This window comes from Lampetra fluviatilis, chromosome 3 (assembly GCF_964198595.1).
Source record: "Lampetra fluviatilis chromosome 3, kcLamFluv1.1, whole genome shotgun sequence".
Taxonomy (NCBI): Eukaryota; Metazoa; Chordata; class Hyperoartia; order Petromyzontiformes; family Petromyzontidae; genus Lampetra; species Lampetra fluviatilis.
In genome coordinates, this window is record NC_136277.1 from 11,621,548 (window position 1) to 11,642,585 (window position 21,038).

At 49.5% G+C, this 21,038-nt stretch overlaps 1 protein-coding gene across 1 annotated transcript in view; it reads right to left on the reverse strand.

The window, feature by feature from the left end:
- Window positions 1-1,370: 1,370 nt before the first annotated feature.
- The window catches only part of LOC144952210 (transitional endoplasmic reticulum ATPase-like), a 51,992-nt gene continuing 32,324 nt past the window's right edge, over window positions 1,371-21,038 (reverse strand). The window contains 11 exon segments of the mRNA XM_078882624.1: window positions 1,371-2,394; window positions 3,854-4,012; window positions 7,504-7,633; window positions 11,443-11,621; window positions 13,189-13,401; window positions 14,243-14,365; window positions 16,902-17,066; window positions 19,709-19,738; window positions 19,740-19,822; window positions 20,214-20,232; window positions 20,234-20,350. Of these exon segments, the coding sequence (XP_078738750.1) occupies window positions 2,092-2,394; window positions 3,854-4,012; window positions 7,504-7,633; window positions 11,443-11,621; window positions 13,189-13,401; window positions 14,243-14,365; window positions 16,902-17,066; window positions 19,709-19,738; window positions 19,740-19,822; window positions 20,214-20,232; window positions 20,234-20,350 (1,521 nt within the window). The 3' untranslated portion in view covers window positions 1,371-2,091.

The following is a 21,038-nucleotide window of genomic DNA, read 5'->3' on the forward strand; positions in this document are numbered from 1 at the left end:
AAAATATGATCGTAGGGGTTGAATAATAACTGAATAAGCTTTTGGAACGACGTTACTCGCACGAAAAAAAAATCATTCACGTCCCAACGACCTGAGGGGCCACAGTTTTTGCATTTTCCCTTTTGCAGGGAACATCAGCTTCGATTTAAAAAGCTTTCGTGACTGCAGGGATTCATCTTCTTGGTTCTTTCGGTAAAGTCACGTAGAAGGGAAGTAATAAAATAATAAAAATAAAACATAATAAAATAATTCTCACGACGTTTCGGCCACAACGCAAGCAGCCGTCCTCAGGTGAAGAACAGGTCTGTCGGAAAGACAGCGTCAGACAGACCTGTTCTTCACCTGAGGACGGCTGCTTGCGTTGTGGCCGAAACGTCGTGAGAATTATTTCATCATGTTTTATTTTTATAATTTGATTACTTCCTTTCTACGTGACTTTACCGAAAGAACCAAGAAGATGAACATCAGCTTCACTGGCAACTCCAGATGTTTATTTGTGCGCGTGTATCAGCACGTTCCGACACCAAAAAAAACCCTTTCCCCGCCACCCAATTTCTCATCACATCTCATCAACCCGGGGGTAGGTAATAAGATCGATGACGACCAAAAGGCGTCGGTTCGATCATCGAAATAAAACACATCGCCTGTCAGAATTACTGACGGAGGGTCAATTTCGTTGCATCTCTAATACGCTGGCGCATGCTGTTGTAAAGCTAAACATCCCGTCGATAGCCGGAGGGCGGGCGGGCGGGGGGTGGGGTCACTACTTTCCTGGTGGAGGTTCACCTTAATAGTCGTCGCGTACGACAACCGCACGCCGTAGCGTGCCCTCTAAAGAAATTGCCGTCTCCGTGAGCATCACTGCGATCGTCCCCTGGGAGGAAGCGTATCTGTCGTAAATTTAACGACGTATCGATTCGTCGGCCGAATGAGATTCTTACGCCCAGGTCGAGATAAGGGCATCGAAGGCGTGAGAGCGACGATCGATTCGTTCCGATTTGTACAAATTAGAAGTCGTGCACGTGCTACGCCAATGCTGTATTTAGGCTAACGGCGGAAATAAAACTATACAAACGAGACGGGAAATAAAAGATGGGAAACACACGAGAGAGAGAGACGGTAAAACGCCGCGCTGACGAAACTGAGCGATTCTCGTAAACCGAACACATCGATGGGAGGCCGGGTGAAACGCACGGTCGGTGGACTTCATTCCATATCACGGGCAAGGGACATCTTCTTAGTTCTTTCGGTAAAGTCACGTAGGTAAAAAATGAAATCTAAATTAATAAAATAAAAATCACGACATCAGGTGGGACCGTCACAGCCAGATTTGCTGCATCAAGAGATGCAGCAAATCTGGCTGTGACGGTCCCACCTGATGACGGAGGCTTGTGTTGCCTCCGAAACGTCGTGATTTTTATTTGATTAATTTTGATTTCATTTTTTACCTACGTGACTTTACCGAAAGAACTAAGAATATGAATCCTTGCAGTCACGAAAGCTTCAGATCTAGAATTAAGGGACATCCTAATCGTCGTCGTCATCCAAGTGTGCGCCCGTCGTATGTTACACCGCGTACGTCATTGGACACAATCTATAGCAGGGGTGGAGGAACCTTGGCCCTTAAGAATTTCAGATACCACTGTCAGCCGCACGTTAACACACACACAGACACACACAAGGCTCCGGATATCACCTTCTGTCGATGCAAGAAGCCCGTCCAGTGAAAGAATTGACATGGCCCAGTAAAAATCAGAAAGTGTTGCCGGGATGAAAATTATTCCCCCCCTCCAGTACCCGATCAGAGCGGCCAACACGCCTGCAGTGCAGGATTGACGTTGTTTGCGGGCCGTTTCGCGTGCGCTGCAGCCATTGCGACATCAACATAAAGCTATGGGGGTGGGGGGGGTGGGGGGGGGGTCCGGGTACTGCCCACCGACCGTAGGTCCCCCGATCGATAGCGAGAATGCATCGTAATCGTCGTCCTCGTGTTAGGCCGTACACTACCCCGTCACGTCTGGCTACTACGGAGGTCAACACCGTCGAGCAATCTGTCCCGTCGTGCGCCGTACTACTGCTGCTGCGCCGTCTCTAGCTGTAGAGGTCGTCGTCGCCATCGTCCTGGTACATGCCGCCGCTCCCGCCACCACCGCCAGCGCCGCCACCGCCGCTACCACCGCCGGCGCCTCCGGCACCGCCCTGGCCTCCGCCGGGACCGCCCTGGACTCCGCCCGGGAAGCGGAAGCTGCCGAATCCGCGGCTCTGCTGCAGCGTCTGGGCGAACATCTCGTACTTGCGGATGTCGTTGTCGGAGACGGAGCGGCGGGCAAAGCGCATCGCCTCCTCGAAATGGTCGCGCCGGATCTCGGGCACCGGGTCCTCATCCTCCACGTCCTGGCGATAAAAAAAAAAATCACAGTCGATCAATCGAATGTTCACGTAAACGGGTTGGGGAGAAAAAAAAGCGTGGACCGCAGTGTTCCTGAACTATTCGCGGAACTTGTCATCCGCGATTTTGGCTTTGCGCGAATCGCATCTGGAATTCAACACGGATGCATCGAGAAAGTTCAAGTTCATTTATTCGGTATAGCCCTGTGAGCCATTCGGCTCTTGAATCGGGTGCAACAGCAACAAACAAAAAAACAAAAACATGAACAAAAAAACATCTTAAAGTGAATATGTGACTGAGTGAAAACAGAAAATCCAAGAAAAGACAGCAAAATATTGCAGAAAAAAACACCGTACACCAACGCTGTGTGCAAAAATCCCAGTGGGATGCAAGTCAAACAACAACAACAACCATAAGACAACTTAGATTAAGGAGGAAAGTGATGAGAGATAAAGTGATGAGATGTATACGGATTTATTTAAGGCAATTCATTAAAAAGGTAGCTTTTCGTAAGCCAATATCATTATCCGCGATATTTCCTATTCACGAGCATCTCCGGAACATGTCCATCACGGACAGCGAGGGAAAAATGTACGTGACATTTTCCAGCTTGCGTTTGTTTACGGAATGCCTTTCGTTAGCGGTGCAGACGCGACGGGTAGCAAAAACATGGTCGTGTACAAAAATTATTTTTCAATCTAAACTTCTAAACTTAAAGTGCATAGCGCCAGTGGCCAGTATGGGAAGAGCGTTCCAGACGGCCACAAAAGTGCATCCGAAAGCGCGCGATGCGGTGCCCGTCTTTGTTCAATGACTGAGCCAAAAGCCGCTTCTGCGAGGTTCCTATGACCACTGTTTCATTGCTTTCATGGCTTTATTTTGGTGATTTTCGAAAAGTTTTTTGGTTCGGCCATGTTTGTTTGTTTGCAGTACAGAGTTAGACTGATGGCCTTAATCTAAGTTGTCTTGTGGTTGTTGTTGGTTGTTTGACTTGCATCCCACTGGGATTTTTGCACAGTGTTGGTGTACGGTGTTTTTTTCTGCAATATTTTGCTGTCTTTTCTTGGATTTTCTGTTTGCACTCAGTCACATATTCACTTTAAGATGTTTTCTTGTTCATGTTTTTGTGTTTGTTGCGGTTGCACCCGATTCAAGAGCCGAATGGCTCACAGGGCTATACCAAATAAATGAACTTTGACCGGAGTTCACGTGATGACGCTTTATGCTCCCTGACGAGCTCCGAAAGGTTACCGGCGGTTCATTTGTCCGAATCGTTACACGCGTCGTTAAATTATTGAGCGACGCAACGCGGATTAGCGGATTGCACCGCACTGCTGAAACGAGAGGTGGCGTGGGTGCGTCGATGCGTGCGTTCGACCCCACGCACGAACGTCCATGCGTGCGTCGATGTGTGCGTGCCACCCCACGTGCGAACGTCCCCTCCCCCCACCCCGCCCCTCTCACCATGGCGGCGTCCGGGTTTGCCTGTCGCTCGCGCTCGCGCCTCATCTCGGCCTCGATGCTCTCGCGGATGGCGAGCTTGCACGCGCGCTGGCAGATCTCCATGAGGTCGGCGCCCGAGAAGCCGTTGGTCGTCTTGGAGAGGTAGCCGATGTCCACGTCCTGAGTCGGGCACGGCACGAACAACACGAAGATGCGCGCGTGAGCGCGTACGAGAGAAAGTTGGGGGCGGGGGTACACATGAGCTCGTGGAAATACTATAAACTACTTAAGACTATTTTGATTTTACCAGGTAAGGCCCAACACCATGTGAGACTAGGCTCTAAGAAAAGCTGTCTCTCGAGTGTGGACCAATCAATTTCAAGGACAGTGCATACATTATCAGAGTTGTGTTTTTTGTTAGCATTCCGACCGCAGGTATTGTGGTCAATGCAAACACGACTCCTTGTAAAAAAAAGGTGTCAGTTTTGTTGCCAGATAAAAGGGTAAAGAACCAATTATCATATTTTGCTACTGGCAAATGAGGTTGCAACGGCGTAATATATAAACGGCCACAATAATGTGGTTACTGCCTGTGAAGTTCACCTCTTAAACATACGAGAATAAAATGAACATCAAATAAACCAAAAAAGCTGCTGAAGAGTAAGGGCGGTGTAGCGATGCGAGGTGGTGTTGTGGGAGATTGTCATTGATTCTAGATTTGAAGCTTTCGTGACTGCAAGGATTCATATTCTTAGGTTTTTTCGGTAAAGTCACGTAGGTAAAAAAATTAAATTAAAATTAATGAAAGTAAAATAAAATAAAAATCACGACGTTTCGGAGGCAACACAAGCTTCCGTCTTCAGGTGGAACCGTCACAGCACGATAGCTGTATCAAGTAAGAGAAATTCCAAGAAAACCGTCCTTGTATATATACTCGTTGAGGGTGGGAGGAGCCAAGGCAGGCACCTGGATATAATTATTATTGTGAAGTTGGTGCGGCTAAAGCCGCTACTAGGAATGAGCCTTTGTTGTGTAGACTGGTTGAACTGGGAGGTTCCAAGAGTTGTTAAGGTGCGGTTGATGTACACCTTACTTGATACAGCTATCGTGCTGTGACGGTTCCACCTGAAGACGGAAGCTTGTGTTGCCTCCGAAACGTCGCAATTTTTATTTTATTTTTATTTTACTTTTATTAATTTTAATTTTTTTTACCTACGTGACTTGACCGAAAAAAACCTAAGAATAAGATTGTCATTAACTTGTTTCGTCAGTTCAATTCCTACGGGAAAATCATTGAGCGCATTCGCTAACATTTAATCAATGGCAACGATTAATTTGTGTATCGAGAAGGTCATGTCAAGGTCAAGTGGCATGCCCCCTTTTTTTTCCCCCTTTCTTTGATTGGCGAGTTTCCGCTTTTATTCCAGTAAGCTTTTATCGTATTCCAGCACCTCTGCCAGGTCAGATGCATTTTGAGGCCAATGACAGGAGGTCACGGGACACACCCAGGTGCCATGGGTTTACTGACCGGCAGATGCACTAACTGTGCCCCCCCCCTACTGTTGCAACATGGGGATACAAAGACAAAGATCCCCCGTATAGCCTTAACAGACTGTAGGGGCAAGTGCTGTTAGCGAGCACCTATGAAGGCCGGAACGGTACACGAGGGGGTGGGTGGCCAGCACCACGCCCGACCGCCTTTGTCTCCCCAGTAGCGATGTTTACACATCGCACCAGGTACCCATTTGAGGCTGAGTCGACCTGGGGGAGGCCCAGAACTGGTTCAAATAATCGTCACTGGTGTTGACCGTGAACGGGAATCGAACCCGGGTCGCCAGGTTCGTAGCGCAGCGCAGCGCGCTAACCGCTACACCACCGCTCCTTTCGCACACACAGGTACGAACACACACGCTGGCATGAACACATTTGGGTGTCATGCCTCAAAGCGTGTATTTACGGCTTACTCTAATTATTCGCAAAGGCACGTCAACAATACAAACGAGGTAGAAGCGAACGAGACGAAACAATTTACTCCACAATTGTATGGCGACTACCAGATCATGAAAATCCACCACATAGGAAGGGGGAATCAATGGGCGGGGGTGCAGGGGACATGTATGTATGTGTAGTGACATAAGAGCGGAGGGACTGCTGGGGGCTCTGGGACCCTAGGCACCCCAGACAGTTAAGCCCCTTGGCGCCACCAACGGGGGGGGGCTGTGTGTGCTCTGTGGGATATCTGGGGGCGCACACGGCCCCACCCCTCGTTGGGGACGAGGCATAAAAGGGCAGCTCCCTGGACGATCGGGGCCAGTGGTAGCTCAAGACCCAAGACCCAAGACCAGCCATCTGAGGACCCTGGGACGCTGTGAGGGCCAGTGGTGGAACTCTGGAACTCCCGGCTCTACGTCCTTGTGAGGGCGAGTTCCAGAGCGTAGCCAGAGTAGTGTATCTAGGCTGTGTACCTGGGCTGTGTACCTGGGCTGTGTACCTAGGCTGTGTACCTAGGCTGTGTACCTAGGCTGTGTACCTAGGCTGTGTACCTAGGCTGTGTATCTAGGCTGTGTACCTAGGCTGTGTACCTAGGCTGTGTACCTAGGCTGTGTATCTAGGCTGTGTACCTAGGCTGTGTACCTAGGCTGTGTACCTAGGCTGTGTACCTAGGTTGTGTACCTAGGCTGTGTACCTAGGCTGTGTACCTAGGCTGTGTACCTAGGCTGTCTACCTAGGCTGTGTTCCTAGGCTGTGTACCTAGGCTGTGTATCTAGGCTGTGTACCTAGGCTGTGTACCTGGGCTGTGTACCTAGGCTGTGTACCTAGGCTGTGTACCTAGGCTGTGTACCTAGGCTGTGTACCTAGGCTGTGTACCTAGGCTGTGTACCTAGGCTGTGTACCTAGGCTGTGTACCTAGGCTGTGTACCTAGGCTGTGTACCTAGGCTGTGTACCTAGGCTGTGTACCTAGGCTGTGTACCTAGGCTGTGTACCTAGGCTGTGTACCTAGGCTGTGTACCTAGGCTGTGTACCTAGGCTGTGTACCTAGGCTATGTACCTAGGCTGTGTACCTAGGCTGTGTACCTAGGCTGTAACAGAGTATCAGGACTGCTGGAGTGTTGGATTGTAATAAAGAAGTTGCCTCTACAAGTGTCTCCGGAACCCATTACATATGTATGCTAAACTTCTCTCGCACCGTACGTATCGCAACCGCGTTAATCGGAGGTGCGGGTGGGGGGGACTGATAAACTAAACCCAAAGAGCAGTTTAACAATAAAAGAGTTTTCAATCGAGCTTAAAAAGTTAAAAGCACTCCAGTGGATTCCTAATATCGGAAGGAAGAGCGTTCCAGAAGGCCACAGAAACGCATTCGAAAGTGCGCAATGAGGTGACCGTCTTTCTTCTTGGTTCTTTCGGTAAAGTCACGTAGAAGGGAAGTAAATAAAATAATAAAAATAAAACATAATAAAATAATTCTTCCCTTCTACGTGACTTTACCGAAAGAACCGAGAAGATGAATCCCTGCAGTCACGAAAGCTTTAAATCGAAATGTGACCGTCTTTGTTCGACGGCTAGCCAAAAGCCGTCGCTGCTGCTGCAAGGATGGACCGGAGTTCACGTGATGATGGTTTACGTTCCTTGACGACGTGGATGAGTGACTGCATTCCTGACGGGTTACCTTTGCGATGGGCGACTTGCGCAGGTTGGCCTTGAGGATGGCCGTGCGAGACTTTTCGTCTGGCAAGGGGATGTAGATCAGCTGATCTAAGCGTCCCGGGCGCAGGATGGCGGGGTCGATGATGTCGGGCCTGCGAACGTGAACACAGAGCCACAGCGCTGCTCGGCAGAGGTCGCAAACGGGTTTTGATTCCTTACCCGTACCCGTACCCTGCCGCACCAGGGTCGCAAATGGGTACCCTACCCGTACCCGGCCGGGTACGGGTACCCGTTCCCTACCCGTACCCTACCCGTACCCGAAATGAGTGAGAAATGGTGACTCACCAGTGACTCACGGTCTACCCGTACCCGTACCCTACCCGAAATGAGTGACAAACGGTGACTCACCAGTGACTCACGGCCTACCCGTACCCGGCCGCACCAGGGTCGCAAACGGCTACCCGTATCCGTACCCGGCCGGGTACGGGTAGCCGGGTATCGGGTAGGGTACGGGTATCGGGTACCCGGTTGCGACCTCTGCTGCTCAGTCAACATTAACCCTCCAGGCCACCGGTCCCCCCAAACCTCTGTGTCACGGACCACTTCCTATCCCGCAAGGATCGTGAACAGCGGTGCACGGAACGTGGCGAGATGTTAACTGCCTCGCCTGGTATGCAGGAGGTCGTGGGTTCCATCCTGACCCTGAATATTTGGACCTTGCATGATCTCCCCCCGTGGTCGCGTGGATTTTTCTCCGGGCTCTTCGGTTCATCGCTCCACATTTAAGGAACGTACGTTTAGGGTATTTGGCTGCTATAAATTTCCACATGAGTCAACTCGTTTAGCTATCATTCGTGATATCCAGGTCACTTCTGAAAAACAGCTCCATAGCTCAGTGGGCCTTACCTGGCAAAATAAAACATATTTCAAAAGATACCACGCAAGATTTACAAGGAACACAGAATTTGTGCGAATTCTACGATTTACAGCATTTATAATTTTACTTAATTACAGGATTACATTGTTGCTGCATGATGGTCTGTGACATTTTGTCGAGGTCTGATGGTGGGCAGCAAAGTCCAAAAAGGTTTAAAGTTCCAATGTATTCTGTTTAAAGCAGGTGAGAACTCAGCAGACCAGAATGGATCTCATTTGCAAGAGCGAACTGGGTATCACTGCTCTAGGCTGTTGCAGAGGTCTAGAAGACCCTTCCCGGTACAAAGCAAGCACCTACAGGGTGATCTATTTATAGATACCCCTCTAAAAGAATAATGAAGATATGACAGGGAAGACAACATCTTGTATAAATTTCGATTTAAAGATTTCTTGACTGCAGGGATTCATCTTCTTGGTTCTTTCGGTAAAGTCAACCCAGCTTAAATAGACGCTCCAAGTCTGGGGTGTTTCATTCAGACGCTGTCTTCTCGACAGACCTGTTCTTCACCTGAGGACGGCTGCTTGCGTTGTGGCCGAAACGTCGTGAGAATTATTTTATCATGTTTTATTTTTATTATTTTATTATTTCCATTCTACGTGACTTTACCGAAAGAACCAAGAAGAGGAAACATCTTGGATACCAAAGCCTCTACGTGTCTCTCACCAACCTCAATGCACGGATGGAATCCTTTATACCGCTCACCAAGATATGGAGCAATCACTTTTACAATTTTCAGTAGACTGTTGAGAAGAAAGTTAGAGGGTCATTAACAGGAGATGGCACGGTGGTTTATGAGGCTTAGAAAATTGGCTGCGTCTTAAGCCGATACGGCCGAGAAGCTGGGTTCAAATCTGGGCCCAGGACATCTGTGTTTCACAATTAAGTTTTCCAAGTATCGCTACCCGATGCGCTCAACCAAGTTAAGAGACAAAAATAGGTGGACAGACTGCTCTCTTACTGGGTGTATAGACAATGACAGATAGAAGAGTCTCTGACTGAGTCTCGAGACAACAATGGATAAGGTTCATCATCATGGGACCTCCTTTGCCAGTACCAAAATATACTGATAGGGGTTTTTCCCCTTTTTTCTGGCAACAAAACTGACACCTTTTGCAAAGAATCAAAGGGGAAAAACCCCTATCAGTATATTTTGGTACTGGCAAAGAAGGTCCCATGATGTAGCTGCTCACCCCGAGCTCTCATTACTCTGGTAGTGCGTTGTCTTTGAACTGTGCGCCTTTTGGCGTCATCTGGTGGAACACCATATGAGACTAGGCTCTAAAGAAAGCTGTCTCTGGTGTGGACCAATCAGTTTCAAAGACAATGCATAAATTATCAGAGTATTATTTTTTGTTTGCATTTGACTGCAAGTATTGTGGTTAATGTAAGCATGATTCCTTGCAAAGGGTGTCAGTTTTGTTGGCAGAAAATAGGGGAAAAACCCTATCAGCAGATTACAGGTTCTTGAATGTAAACTAAACTGCAAGGATTCATACTCTTAGTTCTTTCGGTAAAGTCACGTGGGTAAAAAAAATAAATTCAAATTAATAACAATAAAATCACGACGTTTCGGAGGCAACACAAGCTTCCGTTTTCAGGTGAGACCGTCACAGTAAAATATCTGTATATGCAGATCCGGTAAATTTTCGCTCATCGTGTGGAAAATTATAGCAGCCAAATTATCTTGAAACTCACGTTTCCAAGTGCGAAAGGAAAAACCGGAGGAACCCGGAGAAAAATCTTCGCCACCCAGGGGGAGAACGTGTAAACTCCAAAATATACATGGAGTTGGGGTCAGGATCAAACGCCCCGCCTCCTTCGTACCAGACGAGGGAGTTAACATCTGTCCTCCACGGTGCCTCCATCGCAGAGGTCGCAAACGGGTTTTGATTCCTTACCCGTACCCGGCCGCACCAGGGTCGAAAACGGGTACCCGTACCTGTACCCTGGGTACGGGTAGGGTACGGGTATCGGGTACCTGATTGCGACCTCTGGGATGAAGCCATGTTGCAGGCGCGGGTGGGTTGATTCTAGGAACGTGAATTGTGAGAAGAGACAAGACATTGGGAAATGAGTGACAAACAGTTACTCACCAGTGACTCACGGCCTACCCGTACCCGGCCGCACCAGGGTCGCAAACGGCTACCCGTACCCGGCCGGGTACGGGTAGCCGGGTATCAGGTAGGGTACGGGTATCGGGTACCCGGTTGCGACCTCTGCTCCATCGTGTATAATAGGTTGAATTCATGAAGGCGCATGAATGCGATCGCATCTCAAGATGCTGCACAGAAACAATGGGCAGATTAAATTTGCAGATAGGGACGGTCGGTCATAGGCAGAAGAAAAAAGGGATGGTCATGAGTCTATACTTGAAAAGGGGCACGAACAGCATTGATGGATGGGGTAAAGGAAGTTTCAGACCATGGGAGCAGCAGAGGAGAATGAGGCAACCTCCCTCTGATCATAGGTTGACACGGGGTTTCGACAGACCACTACGGGTGTCTAAACCCAATAATGGACTGGCAGGCTGGTCTCTGTGTCTCTGGACAATGATAAACTTGAGAGACGACCAACCTCTGACACGTACATAATATGTACAAACTTTATACTCTTTGGTTCTTTCGGTAAAGTCACGTAGGTACAAAATAAAACGAATCACGACGTTTCGGGCGCAAAACGAGCGTCTCGCCTGATGACGGTCGCTTGTGTTGCGCCCGAAACGTCGTGATTTATTTTATTTTCTAGACACGTGATGACTTTACCGAAAGAACCAAAGAGTATGGATTCCTGCAGTCACGAAAGCTTCAAATCAACAATGTACAAACTTCTTCCGCACTGTAGGTAGCCAACCGTGCTAATCGGAGGTGTGGGAGAGAGACACGGTCTCTTGACAATGACAGGCTGACGGATCGACCTCCGTGTCTCTCGGCAATAGAGCCAGACTGCTCGGTCTCTTGAGAGGGGGGACAGACCCCCAACCCCCAACGGCACGAGCGACCGACAGACCCGATTGGCGCTTCTCACCGGTTGGTGGCCCCGATGATGAAGACGTTCTTGTTGACGCCCATGCCGTCCATCTCGGTGAGGATCTGGTTGATGACGCGGTCGGCCGCTCCACCACCGTCCCCGCCTCCGCCTCCGCGCGCCTTCGCGATCGAGTCGAGCTCGTCGAGGAAGAGGACTGTGGGAGACGCCTGACGCGCCTACTCAAGCGTACGCACGCGCGCGCACGGGATATCAAACTCGGGTCGACGGGTCCGCCGCGGTGCAGTGCGCTCACCCACAAAGATCTACCCACGTAGCGCTGCTGGAGCAAGCGCTGCTATTGAGCGTGGTGACGTAGGACGCAAACGGCTCCCGTCGCAAGGCATGGGTGAGGCAGGCCTTCATCACGCAATGGATTGTCAAAGCACTCAGAGTTATTCATTGCGATGCACGTGCCCGCCCTGACCAATCAACCGCCAATGCCCAGTACAGCAATCGTGCGGCATGGTGTAACGTTCATGTTCTGTAGATGTTCACACACCCGTCCTTTTCACAGGCATTAATGTTTTCTCAAACCCATGTGCATATTCTAAGCACGAAAACAGTTTGCACATTTACATTTTAACACGTAGGCTTTCGCGACCAATATTATTCATAATACAGGTTTTTGGGTTTATCGTGAACATTACATGTGTCCAGTACCCGACAGAGGTTCACGTATCCGACCTAATTCACATATGCGCCCTTATTCACATAAGCGCCCACACCCCAGTCCCTAGCGAGTCGGGACACGCAAGGTTGCACCGTAGTTACGCGATGACCCAAGGACAGGGGTCGGCAGAGGTCGCAATCGGCAGTCATAATTAAAAAAAAAACATAACTCTGATAATGTATGCACTGTCCTTGAAGTTGATTGGTCCACACCCGAGACAGCTTTCCTTAGAGCCTAGTCTCACATGGTGTTGGACCAGATGACGATCTAAGGAAAGCTGTCTCGGGTGTGGACCAATCAACTTCAAGGACAGTGCATAACATTATCAGATTTACACTATGAGATCTCTTTTACCAGTGGCAAAATATAGTAGTAGGTTTTTACCCTTTTAAACTGGTACAAAACGGACACCTTTATTCAAGGCATCATGTTTGCAATAACCACAACAAAAGTAGTCAAAAAAGCAAACAAAAGAAGCAACTCTGATAATGATAATAATATGCACTGTCCTTGGGTGTGGACCAATCAACTTCAAGGACAGTTCATATTATTATCATTATCAGAGTTGCTTCTTTTGTTTGCTTGTTTGACTACTTTTGTTGTGGTTATTGCAAACATGATGCCTGGAATAAAGGTGTCAGTTTAGTACCAGTTTAAAAGGGTAAAAACCTACTACTATATCTTGCCACTGGTAAAAGAGATCTCATAGTGTAAATCTGATAATGTTATGCACTGTCCTTGAAGTTGATTGGTCCACACCCGAGACAGCTTTCCTTAGAGCCTCATCTGGTCCAACACCATGTGAGACTAGGCTCTAAGGAAAGCTGTCTCGGGTGTGGACCAATCAACTTCAAGGACAGTGCATAACATTATCAGAGTTGTGTTTTTTGTTTGAATTACGACCACAGGTATTGTGGTCTATGCAAACATGACTCCTTGTAAAAAAAAAAGGTGTCAGTTTTGTTGCCAGATAGGAGCGTAAAAAAACTACTATCACCTCTTCGTGTTATTGTGGTTGCCGACCACCCCTGGGCTTCGAGGGGGAGGGGAGGGTGGAGGGGGAGGTGCCTCACCTTGTCGAAGACGTCACGCACGTTGGCCTCCGACTCGCCGAACCACATGGTGAGCAGTTCTGGCCCCTTGATGGAGATGAAGTTGGCCTGGCACTCGTTGGCGATCGCCTTGGCCAGCAGCGTCTTGCCGCAGCCCGGCGGCCCGTAGAACAGCACGCCCTTGGAGGGCGTCATGCCGAACTTGAGGAACTTCTCCGGGTGCTCCACGGGGTACTGGTGGGGGATGAGAGGCACGTGGTGATGATGCCAAGAAGGGGGGCGGAGGCTGCTGCGAATGAGGGCCGAGGGCGTGGATGACAGCGGGCGGAAGCGTGGTCCTGACCGCGGGAGGGTAAGCGGAGCTGTAATAGTTCTAGATTTGAAGCTTTCGTGACTGCAAGGATTCGTACGCTTAGTTTTTTTCGGTAAAGTCACGTAGGTAAAAAATGGAATTAAAGTTAATAAAAATAAAATAAGAAAATAAGAAAAATCGGGTGTTTAATAGTTTTTTCTTTATTTATTTTATAAACTAATAAAACATCTGTGATTTTTATTATTTTAGCATTTTATTTTTATTAATTTTAATTTCATTTTTTTCCTACGTGACTTTACCGAAGGAGCTGTAACAATCTCGATTTAAAGCTTTCGTGACTGCAGGGATTCATCTTCTTGGTTCTTTCGGTAAAGTCACGTAGAAGGGAAGTAATAAAATAATAAAAATAAAACAATAAAATACAATTCTCACGACGTTTCGGCCACAACGCAAGCAGCCGTCACCTGAGGATGGCTGCTTGCGTTGTGGCCGAAACGTCGTGACAATTATTTTATTATGTTTCATTTTTATAATTTTATTATTTTCCTTCTACGTCACTTTACCGAAAGAACCAAGAAGATGAATCCCTGCAGTCACGAAAGCTTTAAATCGAAATGTTTTTTTTTGTTGTTGACCAGTGTTATGTATCGGGTGTGAGGGGCCGTTACCCCCCTCTGCGTTAAGTTGAACTGTTCAATAAAACTGCGTTTGCTTCAAGAGAAGTTCCCCCTTTTCGTTGTTCAACCCACCACACACACGCACCTGCACCAGCTCTTGCAGCTCCCTCTTGACGCTCTCCAAGCCACCGATGTCTTCCCACGTCACGTTGGGCACCTCCACCACCATCTCGCGCAGTGCCGACGGGTTGCTCTGAGCCAGGGCCCACTGACACGTACGAAAGACAGAGACACCCCGTGTAGCCTCATTACACTGTTGGGGCAAGTGCTGCCAAGCGAGTAGCACCTATGAAAGCTGGCACGGTACACGAAGGGTGGGTGGGTGGGTGGCCAGCACCACGCCCGACCGCCTTTGTCCCCCTAGCGGCGATGTTTACACATCGCACCAGGTACTCATTTGAGGCTGAGTCGACCTAGGGGAGGCCCAGGACCAGTTCAGATAATTGTCACTGGTGTTGGCCGTGAGCGGGAATCGAACTCGGGGTCACCAGGTGTGTAATGCAGCACCTTAACTGCCACTCTATCACTCCCCACCTGCACACACACAAACTATAAATTATGAACAATAATTATTTTAACTTGATTTGGAGCTTTCGTGACTGCGGGAATTACTCTTTGGTTCTTTGGGTAAAGTCACGTTGAAAGAGAAAATAAGAAATTAAATAATAGCATACGACGTTTCGATTGCAACACAAGCGATCATCATCAGGTACAAATGAAAGCAAAAACAAAACCGAGTAAGCTTAGAAATATAATGCAATACAACACCGAGAGAGAGACAAAACACAGACACGGAGACACACAGACAGACACGCAAGCAGAGAGAGACAACACAGAGACACACAGAGAGAGACACACAACACAGACACGGAGACACACAGACAGACACACAAGCAGAGAGACACAACACAGAGACACACAGAGAGACACACAACACAGACAAGGAGACACACAGACAGACACACAAGCAGAGAGAGACACACAACATAGACACGGAGACACACAGAGAGAGACACACAGACACACAGAGAAAGACACACAACATAGACACGGAAACACACAGACAGACACACAAGCAGAGAGAGACAACACAGAAACACACAGAGAGACACACAACATAGACACACAGACAGACACACAGAGAGAGACACACAGACAGACACAAGCAGAGAGAGAAAACACAGCGACACACACAGAGAGAGACACACACAACACAGACACGGAGACACACAGACAGACACACAAGCAGAGAGAGACACACACAGAGACACACAGAGAGAGACACACAACATAGACACACAAACAGACACACAAGCAGACAGAGACAACACAGAGACACACAGAGAGAGACACACAACATAGACACACAGACAGACACACAAGCAGAGAGAGAAAACACAGAGACACACAGACAGAGACACACACATGTGCCTATGTGTGATGTTAGCCGAATCTCTGTGTTGCATTGCATTATATTTCTAAGTTTACTAGGTTTGTTTTTTCTTTCATTTGTACCGGATGATGATTGCTTGTGTTGCAATCGAAACGTCGTATGCTATTATTTTATTTATTCTTTTCTCTTTCTACGTGACTTTACTGAAAGAACCAAATATTAATAATAATTTTACCAGTTTAGGCCCACTGAGCTATGTAGCTCTTTTTCATAAGTGACCTGGTCAAAAATGATAGCTGGGATCAAGTGGCTTATCACGTGGGAAATGTACAGCAGCCAAATACTCTAAAGCGCATTTTTCTCAATGTGGAGGGAAAAACCAGAGGACCCGGGGAAAAATCCACGCGACCACGGGGAGAACACGCAAACTCAGGCATCGTCAGGGCCGGGATCGAACCCACGACCTCCTGTGTGCCAGGCGAGGCAGTTAACATCTCCTAGCCACCGTGATGATGACGAGAGACACGCAAACTCCAAATATACAGCAGCAGGCATCGTCAGGGCCGGGATCGAACCCACGACCTCCTGTACGCCAGGCGAGGCAGTTAGCATCTCCTAGCCACCGTGATGATGACGAGAGACACGCAAACTACAAATATACAGCAGCAGGCATCGTCAGGGCCGGGATCGAACCCACGACCTCCTGTGCACCAGGCGAGGCAGTTAACATCTCCTAGCCACCGTGATGATGACGAGAGACACGCAAACTCCAAATAAACAGCAGCAGGCATCGTCAGGGCGGGGATCGAACCCACGACCTCCTGTACACCAGGCGAGGCAGTTAACATCTCCTAGCCACCGTGATGATGACGAGAGACACGCAAACTCCAAATATACAGCAGCAGGCATCGTCAGGGCCGGGATCAAACCCACGACCTCCTGTACACCAGGCGAGGCAGTTAACATCTCCTAGCCACCCTGATGATGACGAGAGACACGCAAACTCCAAATATACAGCAGCAAGCATCGTCAGGGCGGGGATCGAACCCACGACCTCCTGTACACCAGGCGAGGCAGTTAACATCTCCTAGCCACCGTGATGATGACGAGAGACACGCAAACTCCAAATATACAGCAGCAGGCATCGTCAGGGCCGGGATCGAACCCACGACCTCCTGTACACCAGGCGAGGCAGTTAACATCTCCTAGCCACCGTGATGATGATGAGAGACACTCAAATTCCAAATATACAGCAGCAGGCATCGTCAGGGCCAGGATCGAACCCACGACCTCCTGTGTACCAGGCGAGGCAGTTAACATCTCCTAGCCACCACCACACACACACACTCACCCGGAAGTCGTCCATGGTGACGGCGAGGGAGTTCATGATCTCGGCATCGATGGTTTCGTCGTCAAGATCGATGACGTCCATCTTCTTGCGGATCGCCTGCAGCGCTGCCTCCGAGCACAGAGCCGCCAGGTCGGCGCCCACATGGCCGTGAGTCTCGTTCGCGACCTGCCAGTCGTCCGCGTCAAAGGGAGGGCGGGGGACACACCAGAGGTTGACCGTAAAACGAGAGGGGTTTTTTTTCCGTTGGGTCAGTTTGCGTAAAATGTTAAATGTGCCGTTAAATAAACCCGCCGCCACCCGGCACAGCCAATTTAGTCAGGTTTACACCATTGGTACCTCATTTGCCAGTAGAAAAAGATGATAATTGGTTTTTTTACCCTTTAATCTGGCAACAAAACTGACACCTTTTGTACGAGGAGTCATGTTTGCATAGACCACAATACCTGCAGTGGTAATGCAAACAAAAAACATAACTCTGATAATGTATGCACTGTCCTTGAGGTTGATTGGTCCACACCCGAGACAGCTTTCCTTAGAGCCTAGTCTCACATGGGTTGGACCAGATGACACCAAAAGGCGCACAAATCAAAGACAATGCACCATCAGAGTATCAGAGCTCGGGGTAAGCATTTACACCATTGGAACCTCATTTGCCAGTAAAAAATATGATAATTGTTTTTTTACCCTTTAATCTGGCAACAAAACTGACACCTTTTGTACGAGGAGTCATGTTTGCATAGACCACAATACCTGCAGTCATAATGTAAACCCACAACATTTACAATTCGTACCCACTGGTTCTTTCGGTAAAGTCACGTAGGTAGAAAATAGATCATAGCTAAACACAGCAGTACTCCTGCTGTGTTTGTCTCGCCTTATGACGATTGCTTGTGTTGCGATCGAAACGTCGTGATCTATTAATTTTCTACCCACGTGACTTTACCGAAAGAACCAAAGAGGATGGATTCCTGCAGCCACGAAAGCTTCAAATCTAGATTTACAATTCGATGAGGCTGACTGGAATTGCCGGCATAACATCGTACTCGAATTGTAAATCTCGTAGGTTTACTTCTCCAACACACTGGGTGTGCTGCTGCACTAGTAACTTAATTGGCATGTTTTGTTCATGTGACATACCTTACTAATTGGCTGTGTTGGGTGGTGGTGGGTTTACCGACACGTTTATATTTTCGCAAACCAACCCAAATTTTTTTTTTCATTATGGATGATATTGGTTGCGAAAGCCTCCGTGTCAAACAGAGGTGATTGACCGGCAGAGGTCGCAAACGGGTTTTGATTTCTTACCCGTACCCGGCCGCACCAGGGTCGCAAACGGGTACCCGTACCCATACCCGGCCGGGTACGGGTAGCCGGGTATCGGGTAGGGTACGGGTATCGGGTACCCGGTTGCGACCTCTGTCGACAGGGTGTTTGTATGTTGAACTTCTTTCGCACCTTACATAACCCATCGTGCTAAATCGGAGGTGCAGCGTGGCCCGGGGTGGCAATAGAGCGTCGCGTCGGCTACACAACGAGGTCCTGGGTTCAAACTCTGGGTGTCGGCAACCCCATAACTAAACCCCACATCCACACGTCCCTGCATCTCCAAGATGACTATGGTTGGCTACGTGCAGTGCGAAAGAAGTTCAACATACATACAAACAAGTTGTAGCGAGTCAACGGCCTTAGCCGACATTTCAGGGAAGATAAATCGGCGGCGACCGGGTGGCCAAATCAGGTGTCGGGTGCCCAATAATGCAAATCATTTAGAGGTGTAGCAATTCACTGTTAAAGGTCGCGGTTTGATTCGACAATCAATTATCTTTCGATTTAAAGCTTTCGTGACTGCAGGGATTCATCTTCTTGGTTCTTTCGGTAAAGTCATGTAGAAGGGAAATAATAAAATAATAAAAATAAAACATAATAAAATAATAAAAATAAAACATAATAAAATAATAAAAATAAAACATAATAAAATAATTCTCACGACGTTTCGGCCACAACGCAAGCAGCCGTCCTCAGGTGAAGAACAGGTCTGTCGGAAAGACAGCGTCGTGAGAATTATTTTATTTTTATTATTTTATTATTTCCCTTCTACGTGACTTTACCGAAAGAACCAAGAAAATCAATTATCTGTTTCAGAATCGAGAATGTAGCAGCCTCCAGCAGATGCAGGGGTCACATGAACCCATTAACTATAACATACACATTAACTGAAAAACACCAATTCCTACATACATACATATGGTCCATGTATCACGAGCTTAATCAATGCAAAACAATGAAATCCATGCATTGTTAAACCACGACAAATTACGCTTGCACAACGCGAAACTGTTCAATTCAAGCTCATGGCGAGAACGGGACGGTTAAAACACAAGGCCAAATAAGTATAACCCGTAAAAACTAAGTTTTTCACTATAAATCCTTTATATGCGTGGCGGCTAGAGTCCTCTCGTCCTCTGGCTTGAGATGGCTGCCACCTATGGGTCAGATGATTGCATTGCACCATTAAGTAATTGGTAATTAAATATAATCAATTTGTCCTAAAAAGCGTAAAATTTTGGAAATCTTTTTCACGAACATTAATTGTCACGCACAACGAGTCTGTGTGCAAAATGTCAGCTCGATTGGATCACGGGAAGTGGGTTAAAAAACGACCGAAAGATTTGCACGGTCGTAAGCAAGCAAGCAAGCGAACTTAATATAAAGGATTTAAAAAAGTATCGATTCCGGAATCGAACCGTGACCCCGAACTGTGACGAGAGAAACAGAATCGCCGGTCGAGTGACCGCCCCATCGCTCACCTGCTCAAGGTCCACGTCTCCCGACAGCTTTCATGTTTTTGGTGTGGATCTGCAAGATCTCCAGCCTCCCCGTCGAGTCCGGGATTCCGATGTCGACCTCCCGGTCAAAGCGGCCTGGTCACAGCGGTGGCACACGGGGGTGGTGGTGGGGGGGGGGGCAGGTGAGAGGACGTGGGTTGCTGCGGGTGACACAAACGCGTTGAGACACGAGGAAAAGATCCCCCGTAATAGCCTTAACAGACTGTAGGGGCAAGTGCTGTTAGCGAGCACCTATGAAGGCACGCACACACACGCACGCAGACGCTCGCGTTGTGCGCAGCGCAGGTCACGTGACGGACGCGTGGACGTCGACGATCGACAAGCGGGACGTCGACGTCCGAGCGCGTCTGCGGGATCGCCGTAGGACTGCCGTGAGGCCTTGCAGGCAGAGTGGGGGGGGGGGGGCAAGCGACAGCACCCGGAAGTCGGCGGGCGGGGTGGCGGGCGGTGGGGGGGCCGTTCCTACCGAAGCGACGCAGCGCCGGGGTCGATGCTGTTGGGCCGGTTGGTCGCCGCCATGACGACCACGTGCGTGCGCTGCTTGAGGCCGTCCATGAGCGTCAGCAGCTGAGACACGATGCGACGCTCAACCTCCCCGTGAGTCTGCGGCAACGCACGCCGGTGGGGGGGGGGTGGGAGGGCATGGGGGGGGTGGGGTGGAGTAGGAGGCATGGGGTGGGTGGAGTAGGGGGGGCATGGGGAGGGGTGGAGTAGGGGGGCATGGGGGGGGGGTGGAGTAGGGGGCATGGGAGGTGGGGGGTGGAGTAGGGGGGCATGGGGGGGGGTGGGGTGGAGTAGGGAGGCTATGGGGGGGGGGGTGGAGTAGGGGGGCATGGGGGTGGGGTGGAGTAGGGGGGCATGGGAGGGAGGTGGGGTGGAGTAGGGGGGCATGGGGGTGGAGTAGGGGGGGGCATGGGGGGAGGTGGGGTGGAGTAGGGGGGCATGGGGGTGGGGTGGAGTAGGGGGGCATGGGGGGGGGTGGAGTAGGGGGGCATGGGGGGGGGTGGAGTAGTGGGGGCATGGGATGGGGGTGGAGTAGGGGGGGGCATGGGAGGGGGGTGGAGTAGGGGGGGCATGGGGTGGGGTGTGAGTAGGGGGGGCATGGGGGGGGGTGGAGTAGGGGGGGCATGGGGGTGGGGGTGGAGTAGGGGGGGCATGGGGGTGGGGTGGAGTAGGGGGGCATGGGGTGGGGTGGAGTAGGGGGGGCATGGGGGGGGGGTGGAGTAGGGGGGCATGGGGGGGGGTGGGGTGGAGTAGGGGGGGCATGGGGTGGGGTGGAGTAGGGGGGCAT